The 21,771-nt window shown below is 44.3% G+C and overlaps 1 protein-coding gene across 3 annotated transcripts in view; it reads right to left on the bottom strand.

Moving 5' to 3' along the window:
• The window catches only part of DYNC2H1 (dynein cytoplasmic 2 heavy chain 1), a 384,528-nt gene that overhangs the window by 212,885 nt on the left and 149,872 nt on the right, over positions 1-21,771 (bottom strand). For all 3 annotated transcript variants that reach the window (XM_037889977.2, XM_043529611.1, XM_043529618.1), the window contains 4 exons: positions 20,986-21,084; positions 18,568-18,691; positions 8,026-8,189; positions 6,481-6,600 (listed from right to left, as the gene is read on the bottom strand). In XM_037889977.2, coding sequence (XP_037745905.1) covers positions 6,481-6,600; positions 8,026-8,189; positions 18,568-18,691; positions 20,986-21,084 — 507 coding nt within the window. The remainder of the gene's footprint in view (positions 1-6,480; positions 6,601-8,025; positions 8,190-18,567; positions 18,692-20,985; positions 21,085-21,771) is intronic.

Genomic DNA, 21,771 nt, shown 5'->3' with positions numbered 1-21,771 from the left:
CAGAATCGGTTCCATTTATGGGTATACATCTTTCTTATAGTTAGTCTGTGGCTGTTCAGTAGTATGTCTTGTACTTCAGTAGAACATTCCCTCTCGAGCCCTTTCATCCATGGAGTAACCAGGCCTTGAGGTGGAGTACGGCAATGTTGGGGTGACGGATACATCCCACATCCTGTGTCAGCAGATGAGGCACTAGGGGAAGGGTTCATGGTGGTTTCACTGCTATCTGTTTCAGGTAGGGAAATCATGTTTGTCTGGCCCATATTGGTGCAATGAGAATGACCCTGGATTTGTCTTGCCTAATCTTGTGAAGGACGCGACTCAGCAATGGGATTGGAGAGAAGGCGTACAATAGTGGAGCTTCCCATTTCAGAAGGAAGGTGTCGCCCCGGGAGTTGTGCCCCAGTCTGGCCTGGGAGCAGTACTGTGGACACTTGGCATTGTGGGCAGTAGCGAATAGGTCTATTGTGGGGAATCCCCATTGTCTGAATACGGCTTTGAGGATTCCGGGAAGCATCTCCCACTCATGGGTTTGGAAAAAGTCTCTGCTTAGTTGATCCGCTGTTGCGTTCTGGCGTCCGGGCAAATAGGATGCCAGAAAATGTATGTTGCTGGTGATGCACCATTGCCAGAGCCGAACTGCTTCTGAACAGAGGGGATAAGATCGAGCCCGCCTTGGCGGTTTATATAGTACATAGTTGCTAGATTGTCAGTGAGAATCTTGACAGTCTTGTTGCGTATTAGAGGAAGAAAGTGCTGGCAAGCGTTCTGGACTGCCCTTAACTCCAGTAAGTTTGGGGACTGGATTCCGCTACTGACCAGCGACCCTGGATGGTATTGTCATGTAAGTGTGCCCTCCAACCCAGGAGGGAAGCTTCTGTGGTGATTGTCATAGATGGAGCTTTTTGTAGGAAGGGGACACCTAAGCATGTCCACCATGTGAGCAAGTCCTTCACTCTGCGGGACATTGTGAGACATCTGTTGAGGGAGTGTCTGGGCAGAATATAGACCATGCAGAGCCAGGGCTGTAAACATCTCATGTGGAGCCTGACATATTTTACAACGAATGTTGTAGTCGTCATGTGCCCCTAAAGTTTTAAGAACGTTCTGGTGGATGTTTGTGGGCTGCCCCTCACTCTTGTAATCAGATTAGTTGAGGTGAGGAAGCGTTGTTGGGGTAATCTTGCTGTCACGTTGAGACAGTCGAGATGTGCCCCTATAAACGTCCACTGTTGTGTAGGTATCAGGGTGGACATCTGAAGATTTATTTGTAAGCCCAGGGCTGTAAAAAGGGTTATTGTCATGTGAGTGGTGCTCGTTGCTGTCTGCTGTGTTGGTGCCTTTAGAAGGCAGTCATCTAAATATGGAAAGATCATCACTCCCTGCCTGGGGAGGTGAGCAGCCACAATGGCGAGAACTTTGGAAAACAACCTTGGGGCGGTGGACAGGCCAAAAGAAAGCACTCTTATCAGAAATGTTATTTCCCTAGGGTGAAGTGCAGGAATCATCTGTGTGCCAGGTGGATGGTAACATGAAAGTAAGAGTCTTGTAGGTCGAGGGCCAAGAGCCAATCTCCTTTCTCCAATGCCGGAATTATTGTGGATGGAGTCACCATTTTGAAACATTGTGTTCTCACAAACTTGTTGAATTTCCATAAATCCAGGATGGGACTCCACCCTCCAGTTTTTTTTCTGAGTGAGAAAATAATGGGAATAAAACCCTCTCCCACTGTGTTGAACTGTTACAGGTTCCACGGAACTTAATTGTAGGAGGTGATTTATTTCCTGTTGTAACAGGTGCTCGTGAGAGGGGTCCCTGAGGAGGGACAGGGAAGGGGAATGGGTAGGTGGGATAGAAATAAAGGGGATGGAGTAACCCTTCTGGATAATTTCCAGAACCCATTTGTCTGTAGTGATGGTCTTCTAGACTGGGTAATATGTTAGCAGTCGTTCTCCAAATGGGCTGGAGATAAGATGTAAATCTGGAATTAGGGAATGTGGGGTTCTCGTATCCTCAACCAATACTTCAAAATGTTTGTCTGGAAGTAGAGGGTCAGGCGTGGATGGCTGATCTTGGAGCTGCCGGCATTGGTCATAGTGTCGTTGGGGTTGAGTATGTGGAGCAGTGCGGAATCGTGGCTTGTAAATTCTGCCCTGTTTCTGTTTATTTGGAGGGACATACATTCCAAGTGTCTTCAAGGTTGCCTGGGAGTCCTTTAAGGTGTGTAATGGCGCGTCGGTGTTGTCCGCAAACAGTTTTTGGCCTCCAAAAGGTAAGTCATCAACTGTGGCTTGAACTTCCCTTGGAAACCGGGACAGATGTAGCCGGGAAGTGCGACGCATGACGACGGATGTAGCTATTGAACGTGCTGCCGTGCCTGCAGAATCAAGAGAAGGCTCAAAGGCCGTTCTGGCGATGAGGGAACTCTCCATGATGTTAGCCTTATATTGTTCTCATTTGTGATCTGGAAGCTGTTCAATAAAAGCTGACATTTGAGAGAACAGGTTTCGTGTATATTTGGCCATTTAGGCCAAGTAGTTGGCTATACGGAATTGGAGGGTAGCTGATCAGTAGGCTTTCTGCCCGAAAAGGTCTAGCCTTTTCCAGTCCTTGTCACAAGGGGTGGTTCTAGATTGATGTTGCTTTCCCCTTTGATTAACCGCTTCTACCACCAATGAGTTTGGGGTAGGGGGGGTGAATAAAAACTCAGTTCCTTTTGTAGGGACATACTACTTCTTGTCAGATCTTTTACAAGAAGGTGGGGCTGTGGCAGGTGTCTGACAGATTATTTTTGTCAGATCCATTATGGCTGCATTAATAGGCAATGCAATCTTTGCTGATGGGGATGCCTGAAGTATGAGTTTGTGCTGGGTCTCTGGTAGCTCTCCTAGTGAGATGTCTAGGGATTCAGCTACTCATCTGAAGAGCTCCTGGAAGGATTTGAAATCATCCCCCGAGGTGGGGAGCGGTGGAATTATTGTTTTGTCTGGCGATGAAGATGAAATGTGGGTGGGTGGAAGGGTATCACCCTCAGGCGCATCTTCAGGTTCCTCTACCTCCTCATCCAGCGCTTCTGAAGGAGGTGAAGGGGAGCAAGTTGTTCTGGATCTAAGTGGATTGGGGGGGCCTGTGGTTCTGAGCCCTATATAATGCCCATGGGTCCCAGTATGCCGAGTTGGGTGGAAACGCCATGGGAGGCAGTACCAAAGGTGAAGGCTGCCAGCCTTCTGCATCTGTAGACATGCAGTGCTGAGAGGGTCCTGGTTTAGGTGAGGAATCGTGCAGGGTGTAGATCCCTGCCTCATCCTCTTCATCCTCATCGCTGAAGAGAGGAGGAGCTGAGCCAAAGGGAGTAGCAACCAGGCTTGGTCCCGGTCTGGCTGGGGTACCGTCGGTGCCGAATAGCAGAGTCCCAGGTGTTGAGGTAACGTTGGAGACCGCAAGGTATGGCCACTAGTTAAGTTGAGGGGATAAAAAGCCATAAAAGTCAGAAAAGTCTCCCTGCTGAAGGCCTAAGGGCTTCTTCTCAACCCCCCTTAATAAAATTCAGGCCTAGCTAGTTTAAATAAGCTCTTTTGCTTTTAAAACAATGTTGCAGCCGCAAATAATGCCTCATAGTGTAAGGTTTGCTGACGCCAAGCTAAAGATAATAAGAGAGACAGTTACAAGGCCAGACAAAATGTGCTAGTTGTTTAAGTTGCTAAAAATGCTTGTTAAAAGTTGCAAAAAATAAACATTGTTGTAACCCATCTAAAAAAAGCAAAGTATTTATATAAAGTTTTAATTAGCTAATGTGTAGTGCAGTAGCATTAAAAAATATAAAAGTGTGTATAATAACCTGCTCTAAGGTGCAGGATTTGAAATTCTATTCTCCCTGTACCTTGTCTGCAGCTGCAAATAAACTTTTCAGCTTCTCCACCCCGTTGTGATTATTGAGTGAAGCACACCGGGTAACAAACCCCCCTTGCTGTTGTTTTGCCTCTCGGCACTGGGTGCCGGCAACAGTAACAAGGAGATCTGCCTGTTTGATTAATTGCTGTGGCACCGGGAGAATCAGCACTAAGGACAGCAGCATGCTCTGGCTGGGAATCAGGGTGAGAGCTGCAGGAAATCTCAGGACTGCATATTCCCGGTGCCTCATGGTCCAATGCTCTCGGTGCCGTCAGAGACCGGTACAGAGAGTCTGCAGGTCAGGCAGCATTTAAAGCCAAGAGAGCTGGGCATACCTGAAGGGACATTAGTTTTGAAGAAGAAATAGGAATAATCCCATTCTGTCCCTCTTCTGTTTTTCGCGGGGAAGGGAGACAACTAGTAATTTTTTTCATAAGATAAACAAGAAATAGGAAAAATAAAGGAATAAGAGGTTACTAGCTGGGGGGGGGGACACAAAATAATATCTAATAATATCTAAAGTTATAAGGGGCGCTGCTGTCGCTCCAACTCAAGCCAAAGGTGGTAGAGAAGGAACTGAGGGACGGTTGGCTGCACATGCTTGGTAGCCACTTGGAGCGGCGTGAAACAGCTGCCGCGCATGTGTGGCCAACCGGGGCACTATTACTACAAATCTCTGATTACAAGTGCAGGGCACCAAGACCCCTTACGTGGAGCATCCACAGGGACACTCCTCGAAGAACAAAGTCTAATTATCTCTAAATTCACTATTTAATTTCACTATTTCTGGCACACTCTCTAGTCAGACAATATTGCAAAATTTGCCTCTTGCCAGTTAACGTTTTTACTCCCTTCTTCTAACCCCCATCTGAAATCATAATTCAGACCTCACCACTGAACAAGTGTGACATACTTGCTCTAAGGTTCTAACTTCCCTTCTGAAATTAGCTAATTAACAGCTTACAATATATCTGCAAATACTGTAATTACGTTAGTATTTACTTCAGTAGGAAATTTTAATAAGAAACACTGCTGACTTGCAAGGACATAGTCAACTTATCAATCTTTTCATTCCTATGTCGTTTTGAAAGGTTGACTGCATGTAATGGTACTGTTTAAAAAGTAAGTAAGTAAGTAAGTAATAGGTTCTGTTATTATCTACATTTTTTATCTTTTTTTCCCAAATTGCATTGTAAAAGGCTTCTGCTGACTTAAACCCTTTTCATAGCAGAATTACTCTCATGAATAATAATAATTAGGCAGATTTCCTCAAATCTATCAGCAGCTCTAACAATATATCAAGAGAATACCAAAAAATGTAGGGATGTAACAGAATTAGTAGAACATAAAACCAGTGAATAGAGGGCCTGATTCTACTCTCACTGAAGCAAACAGGAAAGCCCCTATTGAATTAATGGTGCAGGATGATACCCAGAATGCCCAACCCAATGTCTCTTAAAAGCAACATAAAAATTTCTTTGACTTTAATAGGCAATGGAGCAGGCCCATATTCAGCAAGACAAGTACAATAAAAGGCAATATGACCAGACTGTGATCCCCTTACTCCTAATAGTAAGCAGATACTCTGAAGAGTTCTGATATTGATTTCAGTGGGATGACTCAAACAAGAAACTGCTCACCAGTGGGAGTAAGGAGTTCACAGTCTGACACAAAATCTTTATGGCTGAAAAGCAACAGAAAACAAAATTCACTGTTTCCTAAAATGTACTGTACCTAATGAGGCTTATTACACACACAAAAAAACAGTTGCACTGCTTCAAACAAATTGTTGGATGTTTTCACAAATGCATCAACTGTGCTGAAACTTAATCCTCTTCCTTTGAAGTTATCCTTTCTCTACAGGTGTACTATTCGATTCAGATCATGTTGTCTTTCATTAGAATCAAAGTCCAACAGAATATTTAGAAAACCAACTTCAAAATAACAGAAGGAAAACAGAACTGAAAAGAGAAACATGGCTCATAGGCAATCAGTACCTTTATACTAATGGTAGAGTATTAAAAGTGAGAATCACATTTTCTGAATTCATTTTCATATTTTAATTTTTTGAGATCTTCCACATTTCCTGTATTTATTTTTAGAAGGCACAAAAGTAACACACATCTCAGTCTCTGTATTCCTACTGGATTTTATTTTTAATTTCTACATTTCAACATACATATCTTGATTAAATGGGGTACATATCCTTTGTGACTGTCTCCTGACAGAAAATATGGCAATTTTTCATCACTCAAAATAAGAGAAAAAGTATTTTCTAAACTAACGAACATTTTCCTTTTTTCAACCCACTTCAGTAAGAAGTGGTAGTCTGATATATGAACCTCTCCTACATCCAGCCGCACAATTCAAGCACTAACTGGATATTTGATCCCAATGTGGCTGTGATAATCTCGAATGTCCTGAAATGCTACAATTCACCATGAGTTTACACATTTCCTTTCCCCACCCCTCCAAACAAATTCTTAAGCTCATTATTGCTATTAACAATTTTAGCATCTGGCTTTTAAACAGATACCAGTATTAGATCTACTATGTTAATCTGAAATCAGTAGGATATATTTATTTTACCTCCAAAAGAGATTCCTCTAGTTTAGCTAATTGTATCTTCTTCTCCTCTTCTTGTTGCAAGAGTTTTGTCTTCTGGTCTTCCAAATCTGGTTTTTCGTGCTGGATAGTTAAAGCTAAAAGCTAAGAGGAAAGCAACATATTCAACAAGAAGGAGAATACTAACCTCAGTAATATATATGTGCTTCAATTTTGGCCATGTACATTACCCAACATTTTTAACACATGCTTAAACACTAGACTCTGTAAGTCCAGTATCGTAGCCCTTGTGTATGAAAAATACAGTGATGATAAATGGAGTACATGATGAGAACAGGGGAAAGCATGGGCTTCAAAGACTACATCTACACTCCAAGCTAGGGGCGTGCTTCCCAGCTCGTGTAGACTTACTCGTGCTAGCTCTCTGATTTAGCAAGCTAAAAATAATAGTGTAACTACCGATGCACAGGGAGCAGTGGCAAGGGCTAGCCAGATGAAGCACAAATGCACCAGAATACCATGGGTACATATTTGTGGTGACTAGTCCATACCACTGCTGCTGCTCCTTGTGCTACTGCAACTGCATTACTATTTTTACTGTGCTAGCTCAGAAGAGAGCTAGCACAGGTATGTTTATCTGAGCTGGGGAGCACCCACCTAGCTCATAACGTAGACATAACCAACAAGTAGATCCAATAAGAAATAATGGTAATTTCTTACCTGTTTATTTGGCTTCTTCCAGCAACTTTATGCTAACTCAAACAGCCCTCCTACCAATGCTGCTCAGCTGTTTTCCTGTTTTCAGCAGGCAGAGATGAGTTGTATGTCTGGTTAAGCTAGACATTTAGTGTTTTACCTTTTTCTCCAATGTCAAATTTTATGTTTGTTAGTTTTGAATAAACTAGCTTCCCAATGAGTAATGTTTTGAAATGATGAGGGGTTTTGTTTTCTAATTCCTCATTTTTTCTAGTGGCCCTCTATTTGTCCCACTTCTCTCTAAATGTCATAGACCAAACTCTCAGCAGCTCCCAGCAATTTGATGGAAGACCTAACACATTCAGCCTTTAGATTTCATTGACCTCTGCTTCAACACAAAGCAAAGTATTTTGAGACCAGGAGTACAGTTGGGCAAGGATAGAAGTCTGGAGAACTGTTTTGCTAAAATTTCAAAAGGACCATGAATGCGCTTACAAATGTAACTAATAATTTAGGGCTTAATCTGACTCAGTTAAAGTCAATGGAGAACTTCTACTTATTTCAGTAGGTGTAAGATGGATGAAGACTGTTACACCTGCCAGTCTATGATTTGATTGTAAGGTACATAAAAAAAAGAGCTACAATTTTTAATTTAATTTAATTATTTTAATAATGATTTTATTTTTTAAACTTTTTTGATGCATTATAACCTCCTAGTCCCTACAACAGATCGGAGATTGCAGCTATATTCTGTCAATGGGGACCTCTGCCAGGTCTGTGTTGTCAGAAGTCAAGGTGTTTCCAGAGATGATTGCAGCCCAATGTCTATTAATTATTATTATTATTTTATTATAAGAAATGTTAAATGCCTACCTGTCCTCTTAAACCACTTCTTGTTGTAGTAAAGTTAACTTCAGTAATAATAGAAGCTGCATCAGGTGGAATAAAGGGATTTGGGTTTCGTGTTGACAGAAATAGGCGGAATTCTTCATTATAGTCAATAATTTTGTCACCTATTTGTACAGCATATCGTGGTCCTATTAAAAATACATACATATTATCCTAAGTTTGATGAGAAAATTCCAGAATTGTCTGAAAATAAATACCCACCGTGTGAAAAAACTTGAGAACCAAATTTTAGGTTTAGTTTAAAGGAAATACTCTTATAAAACTAACAAAACCATGTTCATAAATATTATAAAAAATAAATTAAAAGATTTTTATGAGATTAGCTTTCCCCTATATTGGTGGAAATAAAAGTACAGCAGCATTGTAGAAGTGCATTAGAACCAGATACTAAAAAGACTCAGACCAGTCTGCTTTAATTATCCAAATACAAAAAAGTAAATGAGAAGCATAAATGGCAAAAAATTACATTAGAGGTAAAGTAATAATAATAATAATAATAATAGTCAGAGCCTCAGCCAGGTTAAATCTTCTTTGAATTGCTACAAGTGATGGAAAGTGTACTTAAAATCATTCCAAGTTGCACAGCTGAGGATTCTTCCTACAAGAGAGGAATCCTCTGGTGGTTTATATTCACTGACTCCCCAGCCCAGACAGGAGGCATTTGGGACACATGGGAGGGTAGGTGGGGGCATAACATGGGCGCTTTGCCTATCCTGGGCCCCTGAAATGCTCACAGCTGATGTAAATTAGAGCAGCCCTAAGGCTACTGTAACTTGTTCTAGGGGGTCATTCTCCTCTCCCTTCCCACCCACCCCCTCCCTGCCCGCCCCACATCTGACCCAGGATCCCTTCCTTTCTTCCTCTGGTGCTGAAGCTATGTTCAAAACATCTGAGGACTGACTCCTACAATTTGAGGCACATTACTTGTAACAGTACTGAGATATGCACCATTCTAGAAATGCACAGCAGGAATAAACCCAGCTTAATTGGCTAGTTAAAATGGGTTAATACTCATTTTGTGTTTCTGGGAGTGGTGGAAAGCAATAGGAGTTTACTAGTGAACCTGGCCACATTGTCTTTGGAAAGTCTTCAGGCGAAACCTATTGGTGCTGTGTAATATTAGTAGTTCCAATATGATTTCTACCACTCTCTGTTGTACATTTATGCAAAAATGCACAGTTTGAAACTAAAGATGCTGTGTACCTAATTATCAGACTATGAAGGTAAGAAGTATTCCACTAATCACTACACGTGGTTCTTTCACTAAATATATTCAATTTGAACACAATGTGCAAGAAACAGTTAATTAACGCAGCTGTAAATGTACATTACTGAAATCTCTGTCTATACCTATAACAATCAGAAGGTTCCTGATATGAGATCCAATTGTGGACCAGCCTAATGTGGCCACCCAGAGAAAAGAGGGGATATAAGGCTTATCACTATCTCACTGGTTAGCCTACAGATCATCACTTCGGATGTGGGGAGAAAGCAGATGTAGCATGACTTCTACTTTCCCTCAGAAGCAGGTGAATAAGGAGAGGGCAGAGTGGGGGCAAAGACTTGATTTTGCCATGAAATGCACAAATCAGCAGATTTGGCAGGGTGCATGGGAAGGGAAACAATCTACATTTGGTAAAGGGATTGCACAAATTATTGCCTTCTGGAAGCATCAGAGGAGCAGGGAAGGAATTGCGATGGGACAGTACACTCAGGTACCTCTGTATTTTCAGAGCTAGGAGAAAAGGGTCAAAGTAGCCCTAAATAGGAATCTGTTACTAGATTGCTGTTGGTGAAGGCTGTGTTTAGATTCTTCACCAGAGACCAACATAACTTTCAGGCCTCTGTTGTAAAAATGTCCAAACAAAAATAGTATCTGTAATAGTACAAGTACAAAGTAACTGCAATATATCAAACCACTTTTTTTTATTAACAAGTCAAGAAAAGTTGTAAATCATTCTTTTAAACTGACTCAAAACAAAGCGCTATAAGAACATAAGAACAGCCATACTGGGTCAGACCAAAGGTCCATTTAGCCCAGTATCCTGTATTCCGACGGTGGCCAATGGCAGGTGTCCGAGGGAATGAACAGAACAGGTAATCATCAAGTGATCCATCCCATTGCCCATTCCCAGCTTCTGGCAAACAGAGACTAGGGACTAGGGACCACTCCTGCCCATCCTGGCTAAAAGCCATGGATGGACCTATCCTCCATTAATTTATCTAGTTCTTTTTTGAACCCTGTGATAGTCCTGGCCTTCACAACATCCTCTGGCAAAGAATTCCTCAGGTTGACTGGGCATTGTGTGATGAAATATTTCCTTTTGTTTCTTTTAAACCTGCTGCCTATTCATTTCATTTGGTGACCCCTAGTTCTTGTGTTATGAGAGGGAGTAAATAACATTTCCTTATGTGCTTTCTCCACAACAGTCATGATTTTATAGACCTCTATCATATCCCCCCTTAATCGTCCAATCCTATTAATTTCTCCTAATACAGAAGCTGTTCCATACCCCTAATCAGTTTTGTTGCCTTTTTCTGAACCTTTTCTAATCCCAATATATCTTTTCTGAGATGGGACAACCACATCTGCACGCAGTATTCAAGATGTGGACATACCATGGATTTATATAGAGGGAATATGATATTTTCTGTCTTTTTATCTATCCCTTTCTTAATGATTCACAATATTCTGTTAGCCTTTTTGACTGCTGCTGCACATTGAGTGGATGTTTTCAGAGAACTGTGCACAATGACTCCAAGATCTCTCTCTTGAGTGGTAACAGCTAATTTAGACCCTATCATTTTATATTTATAGTTGGGATTATGTTTTCCAATGTGCATTACTTTGCATTTATCACCATTGAATTTCATCTGCTATTTTGTTCCCCAGTCTCCTAGTTTTGTGAGATCCTTTGTAACTCTTCGCAGTCTGCTTTGGACTTAACTATCTTGAGTAGTTTTGTATCATCTGCAATTGTTGCCATCTGACTGTTTACCCTTTTTCCAGATCATTTATGAATATGTTGAATAGTACTGGTCCCAGTACAGACCCCTGGGGGACACGACTATTTACCTCTCTCCATTCTGAAAACTGACCATTCATTCCTACCCTTTGTTTCCTATCTTTTAACCAGTTATCAATCCATGAATGGACCTTCCCTCTTATCCCATGACAGCTTACTTTGCTCAAGAGCCTTTGGTGAGGGACCTTGTCAAAGGTTTTCTGAAAATCTAAGTACACTATATCCACTGGATCCCCCTTGTGCACGTTTGTTGACCCCCTCAAAGAATTCTAGTAAATTGGTGAGGCATGATTTCGCTTTACAAAAATCATGTTGACTCTTCCCCAACAAAATTATCTGTATCTGTGTGTCTGACAATTCTGTTCTTTACTATAGTTTCAACCAATTTACCTGGTACTGAAGTCAGGCTTACTGGCCTGTAATTGCCAGGATCACCTCTGGAGCCTTTTTTAAAAATGGGCATCATATTAGCTATCCTCCAGTCATTTGGTACAGAAACAGATTTAAATGATAGATTACATAAACCAGTTACCTACCTTTCGTAACTGTTGTTCTTCGAGATGTGTTGCTCATGTCCATTCCATTTTAGATGTGCATGCGTCCATGTGCACAGCTGCCAGATATTTCTGCCTTAGTGGTATCTGCAGGGCCAGCTGTGAAGCCCCCTGTAGGGGCGCTCCCATACAGTGGTGTATCAGGCGCTGCCAGACCTGTGCCCCCTCAGTTCCTTCTTGCCAGCGACTCCGACAGCAAGGTAGGAGGGCAGGAAATGGAATGGACATGAGCAACACATCCCGAAGAACAACAGTTACGAAAGGAGGTAACCTTTTTTCTTCTTTGAGGGCTTGCTCATGTCAATTCCATTTTAGGTGACTCACAAGCAGTATCCACAGAGGTGAGCTCAGAGCTCACAGTTTAGCAGCTTGCAGTATTGCCCTGCCAAAGCCAGCATCCTCCCGGGCTTCTGGGTCAGCGCACAGTGGGACGTAACGGTATGGACAGAGGATCAGGTGGCTGCTCTGCAGATGTCCTGGATAGACACATGGGCCAGAAAAGCTGGCGAGGAGGCCTGTGCCCTGGTAGAGTGGGCCATGACAATCACCAGAGGTAGCACCTTCACTTGGTCATAGCAGAAGCGAATACAGGCAGTGATCCAAAAAGAAATTCTTTGAGTGGATACAGGGCAACCTTTCATCCTGTTCCTGATCCGTGGAAGGTGAGCGGCTATGAGATGGACATTGTGCTCCAGGCAAAAGTCCCAAAGCCAGAAGGCTTCCTGGCAGAGGGCATGACCTGGCTCCGCCCTGCCTGCTGATATAGAAGACTGTAGCCATATTGTCCATCAGGACCTGAACCACCCTGTCTTGAATCTGAGGAAGAAAGGTTTAGCAGGCCAGTCAAACCACCCTGAGCTCTCTGACACTGATATGTAGAGTGCGATCGCGACTGGACCACTGACCTTGAGAGCTGAGAGCACCCAAGTTCGCTCCCCATCCCAGGTCTGAGGTGTTGGAGACCAGGGTCACCGACGAGGCCAGGGTCGCAAAGGGAACTCCCTTCGGCTCCGACGCAGGATCCTGCAACCAGGCAAGGGATAAGAGTACTTCGTCCGGGATCCTGACCACCTTGTCCATGCTGTGGCAGTTGGGGACATAGGCCGACTCTAGCCATGCTTGAAGGGGTCTGAGGCGGAGATGCGCGTGCCGGATCACGTAAGTACATGCCGCCATGTGGCCGAGCAGTCTCAGGCACATGTGGGCGGCGGTGAGTAGGTGGGCCTGCAGGCTCGCAATGAAGTCCACCATGGCCCGGAACCGAGCATCAGGGAGGAAGGCCCTGGCCCGAGTGGAGTCGAGGACCGCCCCAATGAATTCTATGTGTTGTACTGGGTTTAGGGTTGACTTTTTCTCATTTATAATCAACCCCAGGTCATGACAAGTGGAACATACCAGGTCACGATGCCTCCGTACCTGATCCGGGGACCGTCTCTTTAACAACCAGTCATCGAGGTACAGCTATATCTGGACCCCTCAATGTCTCAGGTAAGCAGCCACTGGCGCTATGCATTTTGTGAATACCCTCGGGAATGACGAGACACCAAAGGGCATAGCCATAAACTGGAAATGGCACCCGCCCAATGTAAAATGGAGGAAGAGCTGGTGCCCAGGAAGATGGAGATGTGGAAGTATGCGTCCTTCAATTCTAGGGCGGTGTACCAGTCTCCCAGATCCAGGGATGGAACGATGGAGGCTAGGGAGACCATGCGAAACATCAACTTCTTGAGAGACTTGTTGAGGCAATGCAGGTCTAGGCTGGGTTTGAGGCCCCTTTTTGCCTTCGTAATTAGGAAGTAATGGGAGTAAAATCCTCTGGCTTCCATGTTCCACAGGACTGTTTCCACTGCCTCCAGGCGTAGGAAGTTTTCGACCTCCAGTACGAGAAGTTGCTCATGAGAGGGGTCCCTGAAGGGGGACGGGAAAGGGGGGTGGAAAGGACAGTCAGCTGCAAACTGCAGGGTGTTGCCTGAAGAGACCGTGTCTAGCACCCAACCGTCTGAGATGACCCGGGACCAGACTGACTGGAAAGGGCAGATGCGGTTGAGGAAAAGGAAGGGTGGATGCGGTGCATTGGCTGGGGAACTGTCCTCGAGCACATCCTCAAAATGATTGTTTCTGGGCTCCCTGACTCTTGGGAGGGTCAGCCTGCGCAGATGAGTGGGAGGCAGATACGTAGCACCGCTTAGGTCCTTTATCCTTGTCCTTCCTCCTGTAGAAGCCAGATCTGGGAGCTCCCCAGGACCGAGACTGCGTCAGAGGAGGAGGAGGCGGAGGGCGGAACAGTTTCCTGGACTGCTGCAGGGTCTGCAAACCCAAGGAACGGAGGGTGGCTAGGGAGTTCTTGAGCCCATGGAGCCTAGAGTCAGTTAGCTCAGAAACGAGCCCCAAACCCTTGAATGGCAGGTCCTGTATTGTGGTCTGTATCTCCTGGGACAGCCCAGAAGCCTGCAGACAAGCGCTGCATTGCATGGTCACTGCTGTCGCATCCCAGGCCATCTGGAGGACTCCGGGGGCTACCGCTGTGCCTTTGCTCAGCAAGGTGGAGCACCCCTGGGCATGATCCTATGGGAGGGCCTCCATGAACTTATTTAGGGAGTTAAAGTTATAACCCCCTAGCAGAGCTTGGTGGTTGGAGACCCGGAACTGTAAGCTGGCCGTCGAATAAACTTTCCTCCCAAATAAGTCCAGTCTCTTTGCCTCTTTATTTTTGGGCGTTCTGCTGGGATGGCCCTGTCTGTCCCTTTCGCTCACCGCGGACAAGACCAGGGATGCCATGGGGTGTGGGGGGTGAGCATACAGATATTCAAAGCCCTTTGCAGGGACACAGTATTTCTTTTCCACATTTTTGGAGGTAGGCAGAATAGATGAGGGGTTTGCCACACAGACTTGGCTAACTTGAGCACCTCTGGGTAGATGGTTCTAGGGGACAATTTCCTGGTGCAAGTGCTGGAGGAACCAACTAGGGGCAGAGCTCTTCTTGACCTGCTGCTCACAAACCGGGAAGAATTAGCAGGGGAAGCAAAAGTGGATGGGAACCTGGGAGGCAGTGACCATGAAATGGTCAAGTTCAGGATCCTAACACAAGGAAGAAAGGAGAGCAGCAGAATACAGACCCTGGACTTCAGAAAAGCAGACTTTGACTCCCTCAAGGAACTGAGGGGCAAGATCCCCTGGGAGAATAACATGAGGGGGAAAGGAGTCCAGGAGAGCTGGCTGTATTTTAAAGAATCCTTATTGAGGTTACAGGGACAAACCATCCCGATGGGTAGAAAGAATAGTCAATATGGCAGGCGACCAGCTTGGCTTAACAGTGAAATCCTCGCTGCTCTTAAATACAAAAAAGAAGCTTAAAAGAAGTGGAAGATTGGACAAATGACCAGGGATGAGTATAAAAATATTGCTCGGGCTTGCAGGAGTGAAATCAGGAAAGCCAAAATCACACCTGGAGTTGCAGCTAGCAAGAGATGTTAAGAGTAACAAGAAGGATTTCTTCAGGTATGTTAACAACAAGAAGAAAGTCAAGGAAAGTGTGGGCCCCTTACTGAATGAGGGAGGCAACCTCGTGACAGAGGATGTGGAAAAAGCTAATGTACTCAATACTTTTTTTGCCTCTGTCTTCACGAACAAGGTCAGCTCCCAGACTGCTGCACTGGGCAGCACAGCATGGGGAGGAGGTGACCAGCCCTCTGTGGAGAAAGAAGTGGTTCAGGACTATTTAGAAAAGCTGGACGAGCACAAGTTCATGGGGCCGGATGCGTTGCATCCGAGAGCGCTCAAGGAGTTGGCGGGTGTGATTGCAGAGCCATTGGCCATTATCTTTGAAAACTCATGGCAATCGGGGGAAGACTGGAAAAAGGCGAATGTAGTGCCCATCTTTAAAAAAGGGAAGAAGGAGGATCTGGGGAACTATAGGCCAATCAGCCTCACCTCAGTCCCTGGAAAAATCATGGAGCAGGTCCTCAAGGAATCAATTCTGAAGCACTTAGAGGAGAGGAAAGTGATCAAGAACAGTCAGCATGCATTCACCAAGGGCAAGTCATGCCTGACTAATCTAATTGCCTTCTATGATGAGATAACTGGCTCTTTGGATGAGGGGAAAGCAGTGGACGTGTTGTTCCTTGACTTTAGCAAAGATTTTGACACGGTCTCCCACGGTATTCTTGCCAGCAAGTTAAAGAAGTATGGGCTGGATGAATGGACTATAAGGTGGATAGAAAGCTGACTAGATTGTCAGGCTCAACGGGTAGTGATCAATGGCTCCATGTCTAGCTGGCAGCCGGTATCAAGTGGAGTGCCCCAGGGGTCGGTCTGGGGCCAGTTTTGTTCAATATCTTCATAAATGATCTGGAGGATGGTGTGGATTGCACCCTCAGCAAGTTTGCAGATGACACTAAACTGGGAGGAGTGGTAGATACGCTGGAGGGTAGGGATAGGATACAGAGGGCCCTAGACAAATTAGAGCATTGGGCCAAAATAAATCTGATGAGGTTCAACAAGGACAAGTGCAGAGTCCTGCACTTAGGACGGAAGAATCCCATGCACCGCTACAGACTAGGGACCGAATGGCTCGGCAGCAGTTCTGCAGAAAAGGACCTAGGGGTTACAGTGGACGAGAAGCTGGATATGAGTCAACGGTGTGCCCTTGTTGCCAAGAAGGCCAATGGCATTTTGGGATGTATAAGTAGGGGTATTGCCAGCAGATCAAGGGACGTGATTGTTCCCCTCTATTCGACATTGGTGAGGCCTCATCTGGAGTACTGTGTCCAGTTTTGGGCCCCACACTACAAGAAGGATGTGGAAAAATTGGAAAGAGTCCAGCGGAGGGCAACAAAAATGATTAGGGGACTGGAACACATGACTTATGAGGAGAGGCTGAGGGAACTGGGGATGTTTAGTCTTCAGAAGAGAAGAATGAGGGGGGATTTGATAGCTGCTTTCAACTACCTGAAAGGGGGTTCCAAAGAGGATGGCTCTAGACTGTTCTCAGTGGTAGCAGATGACAGAACAAGGAGTAATGGTCTCAAGTTGCAGTGGGGGAGATTTAGGTTGGATATTAGGAAAAACTTTTTCACTCAGAGGGTGGTGAAACACTGGAATGTGTTACCTAGGGAGGTGGTGCAATCTCCTTCCCTAGAAGTTTTTAAGGTCAGGCTTGACAAAGCCCTGGCTGGGATGATTTAGTCGGGGATCGGTCCTGCTTTGAGCAGGTGGTTGGACTAGATGACCTCCTGAGGTCCCTTACAACCCTGATATTCTCTGATTCTCTGATTCTATGATTCTGTGGGCAAGGCTATCTTTGCCGGAGTGGTGGCTGAGATGACGTTGAAGAGGTCGTCAATTTCTTCAGTCACCTTTTCAGTCTGTAGGGACAGATTCTCCGCCACCCATTTAAGGAGAGCCTGGTGCTCTTTAAAATCATCCGGAGGACTGCTAGGATAGGAGGGACCGGCCACTGCCTCGTCTGGGGACAACGATTGCACTGCCTCCGGAAGGGTGCTGTCCCCCTCTTTCTTGGGGGAGGGCTCCCTCGGTGTCGGGGTTTGGTGCACTGCCTCAGCACCATACTCTGATGGTCGTGCTGGCGGTGCTGCAGTCAGCTTGTCTGATGCGGCCAGGGACGGTTGAGAATACTGAACCGGTACCATCGGCACCCAACACTGGTCCCAGTACTGCCACTGGGGAGTCTACTGTCCTTGTTGCACTGGCACCAATACCGGTGCCACTCCGGACTCCCCTGTTGGTGGCAAGTCGACCATTCTGGGCAATGGGCTGAACTTCCGGTTTGATCCCAACCACTGCCCCTCTGGATACGACGGAGGGGCCAATGACGCCTGCATCTGTCTGCTGACCCTGGTGGACAAACGCTGGGGCGATGAGAAGTAACGCCGCTTGTCTAAGGACCGGTACCAGGGCAAGCGAGACTGGCGCCGAGACCCCGAACGGCCCCTCCTAGATGGTGACCGACGTCGAGGGGACCACTTGGACGAGGGAGACCGACGCCTGAGACTCTAACTGTTAACTAACAACTATACTTAACAGCTACTTGACTAACACTATCAACTTACTATTTGCAGAAGGCCCTAAGGCATGAAGTTGGACAAGAAGAAAACCGCTAGCCCTTGCTACGCAAGGAAGGTGCTCTGACTAACCACCACGCGCGGTAAGAAGGAACTGAGGGGGCACAGGGCCGCCGGCGCCTGACATGCTGCAGCATGGGAGCGCCACTACAGCGCCCTACCGCTACTGCTAAGGCAGGAATCTCCAGCATCTGTGCACATTGGTGCACACTACCTCACGAAAGCTAATGCTCAAATAAATTGGTTAGTCTCTAAGGTGCCACAAGTACTCCTTTTCTTTTTGCGAATACAGACTAACACGGCTGTTACTCTGATTCCTGAATATACTATGTATATCAGTTTTTCTTGCACTTTATCCCATCAGCTCACTGGACCTCACAGCCTGTGGATAACTATTTTCCTGCTCCATCCTCATTTTGATGTTTCTCTTTTTCTGCAGTTATCTAATAAAATTAAAAAGAAACAGCAATACTAACAATCTAAAAAGCTGATTTCCAGCTGATTAAGTGCCTAGGTTAAGGCACTTAATTTTTGGACTCTGTAAGGGTTAGAGATCCCAAACAAAAGCATGTGCTTCAAAGTATGACTCGGAAATCAACTTAAACTTTAGAATGATTCAATGTGTCTTGTTTTATCCTATTTGAGAGAACTTTAACTATACTTAAATATTTCCAACACAGATCACACATTACATGAGTCGTGGAAGGTAAACATAAAAGAGCAAGATCCTAACCAACATTAATGTTTCTATAAAGTAGTAAGTTAAAAATTAGATTCTGTACTAGGTACATTGATTTAATTCACAGGTATCTAAAACAGCTCTCCCTCAAACTGTCAGGCACTTACCTTGAGCAACAAGATCTTTTCTTAACAGCGGATAAAGAACTGGCTCTACTCCATCCATCTCCTGTAGAATAAGTGTTTTCCCAAATCTCACTGCCAGCTCAAGAGCAGTAATGAAGCTAGCATCCTGTGTAAATAAAAATTAATGCCTATTAATTTATTTAGTTTCTTAATATATTTCTTAGTCAATTGTGCAAATACTAAAAATTATGCAAAGAATCTATATCTCTTTAAGGATGCACACCGTAAGATTCTTTTGTCAAAAAAGTATTGTAGTTACCCGTAACTGTTATACATTAAATATATTTGTCTCTTCATATTCGCATTCTAGGAATAGCATGTCCTGCCAAGCAAGTCACTGAAGAATTTAAAGCAGTAAAACTGATATGCCAGGGACATCAGATCAAGTGATCTGCAACCAAGAGCACAAAACACATCTTCACTTAACTATATTTTGGTACCTCTCTACTGCCAGTGTCAGGGGTATATACCCCATGCAGGCCCAGCAATCAAGGGGTTAATTCAGGTACTGCAGCCAGACAGGCTTAAGGGCCCTGACTTGGAACCCAGTGGAGTGAGCAGGCCTGCCTTCTCCTACCAACCCCTGAGAGACTTAAGAACTGAAGGAGTTTCCAAACGCCCTAAGCACTAGGACCAGCTGACCCAACCAAGTATAAGGGGAAAACCCACATACCCCAAGGGGACTCAGGCAACAGGAACTGACTGACTGCCCCACCAGAGGGAGCAAACTCTGAGGCAATGCTCCATCTGGCCAAAAGCAGTTTGGTTGCATCAATACACCAGCTCACAACCAGGAAACATTATTAATAGTCAAAAGCAGAGAAGCAGTGTATTTGGGAATAACTATTATGTAATCTTCTTTTCTCCTTTGTGAAGTTGCGTCTGTGGCTCTCCACTGTAGCAGTCCAGCAGACATTGACACTGTTGAATAGTGGAGGTACTACCTATTCAAGAAAACAAGCACTGCTCTCCCAAAATGAGCATCTGCTCATGTCTCAGAATAAGAATAATGGAAGAGTGACATAGACTTGACATGCTACCTTTCCAATTTCATCTTCAGACATATTGGAAAGACAAACTGTAGAAGCTGTTACTACTCTAGGAGAATGGACCCTGAGTCTTTCTTGCACACACAATCTGGTGAAGCTTAGATAGTTTCTGCCCTAAAATAGCAAGGTCTTTGGTTCTCTCTCCCACACCACAAAACGGCTTTCAAGTATAGTTCTCAGGATCCTAGCAAGGACAGTCAGGGCACAGGGTCAGAACTGAGTCAAACCAGAGGCTGCGAGCAGTGCAGGAGTTCATAGTCAGGTTTCAGGACAGGGTCAATACCAAGGTTCAGAGTCTGAGTCAGGTTTCAGGGTCCGGTTCGAAGGCGAAGTCCAAATCGAGCCAAGGTCAAAGCCAGGAGCTCAAGAGCAAGGAACAGGAATGGTCATGAAAGCTAGAGGAGATCCACACTGTTGCCTGGACATTCCTGGAATGCCCATTGTGTTTATATCAGGTGAAGAGCCCATCGGGAGCAATGAGGTTGCTGCCTGTCAGACCCCTTAAGGCAATACTATCCATGGTTTATGTCCACAGCAGGTCATGAGCAGTGGAGCACGTGCTGATTACAGCTGTTGCTGTGTGGCAGCATAGCGATGTCAGCAGCCTAGTAGATCTACAGGTCTCAGTTCTAGACCCACGGGGCCTTACAGTAAGTAGTTCTTCATGGTAACAACCAATAGCCTTTTTTACATCTAAGCTATGAAACATGGCTTTTTCTGGTAAATCACAGGACTTTGGAAAATCTTTAGTAAAGAAGAGATTAATTCAAATTAAAGTCTGAGACTACTTAGTCAAAAATTTTGGATGTGGTCCCAAAGTACCTTATCTTTATTTAAAAAAAATTAAAAGAGCATGAGAAAAGTTCATCATAAGAACTTGCTGCTATGAAATCATTCTGTGTGGAAGGAATATAAAGCAGGTGACAGGGTAAAGGATCTGGCCCTATAATTTTAAATAATCTGATGTCTCTGCTACTCAAGTCAACCTATCATCGCTATTAAAACTGTAAATACCAATAATTTTATTTTTAAAATTAGAGCACCAAATTTGTAAAAACAGGTAAACTTTTTAATGTTAAAAGTATGTAAAACGTGAATTGAATTTGCCAATTTTACATAATTTTTTGGTACAACATATATAGTTAAAGGGCTTCCCAGTAGTTTTAGAAAGAGTGAGCCAGCACATGTAGTTATTTCTTCCTAGAACATTGTGTGAAATGATATAATTCCAAGAACCTGGCTCCATCATCAGTGAATACCATCACACTTCCCCTCAACCCACACTTGAGGTCCTGGGGCCAGCAGAGCCCAGCCAGAACTTAAGATCTAGGATTAAGAGTAAATACTGGACCTGTTGGTTAATCACTTCCAAGCGAGATTCTTTCAAATGTGTCTTCAACCATTCTGTAGCCCTTGAAGAAGGATCGATCAAAAAGGGACAAATTCGACTCTGAAAAAAAAATTATTATGTGCTACCATCTGGTTTTAGGAAGAAAATATGAAATTAACAAATTTCTTCATTTCCAAAAAATATAAATAACACTGAAGAGTCAAAAATTTCAACAGCTGTTGTTATTACTGAACTGCTTGATCAAAGGAGGCAGCCTAATAACAGAACCACAGCGATTGATTCTGGCAGAAAGAAGACTAATATTTTGTAATACAATTATATTCCCAGATGTTGGGTCCACTGAAGTTCAACACATCTGCTCCATCTCTCTCTGAACTATTACTATATTGTCATCTACATCCACGACTACCACCACTTGTGCCTTGTGTCTTCTCCTTTCAGCCCCACAGTTTTCTTCTCCCTCTGACAAAAATATAGCACTTTTCATCTGTACATCTGAGGGTACTTTACAAAGGAGTATTATTATGGTAATTTTACAGACAAGGAAATAGGTAAAGATAGTTGTTTGCCTATAGTCACAAAGAAAACCAGTGTCACAATTCTGCAGATGCTATTATGTGTAGTATTCTGTATTATAATTAGTACCACTAGGTCATCATCACATTATAACCTTTATATTAATGATGTGGTAGGCTTTCCTTTTAATAAAAACTCATTTAACTAATAGCTGGTGCCCCAATGGAAAACCATACTTCATTATCTGTATAAGAATGGTATCAAGCTGTG

Source organism: Chelonia mydas, chromosome 1, assembly GCF_015237465.2.
Source record: "Chelonia mydas isolate rCheMyd1 chromosome 1, rCheMyd1.pri.v2, whole genome shotgun sequence".
Taxonomy (NCBI): domain Eukaryota; kingdom Metazoa; phylum Chordata; order Testudines; family Cheloniidae; genus Chelonia; species Chelonia mydas.
The sequence above is the reverse complement of the archived record's forward strand: the minus strand, read 5'-3'. Positions and strand labels throughout refer to the sequence as shown.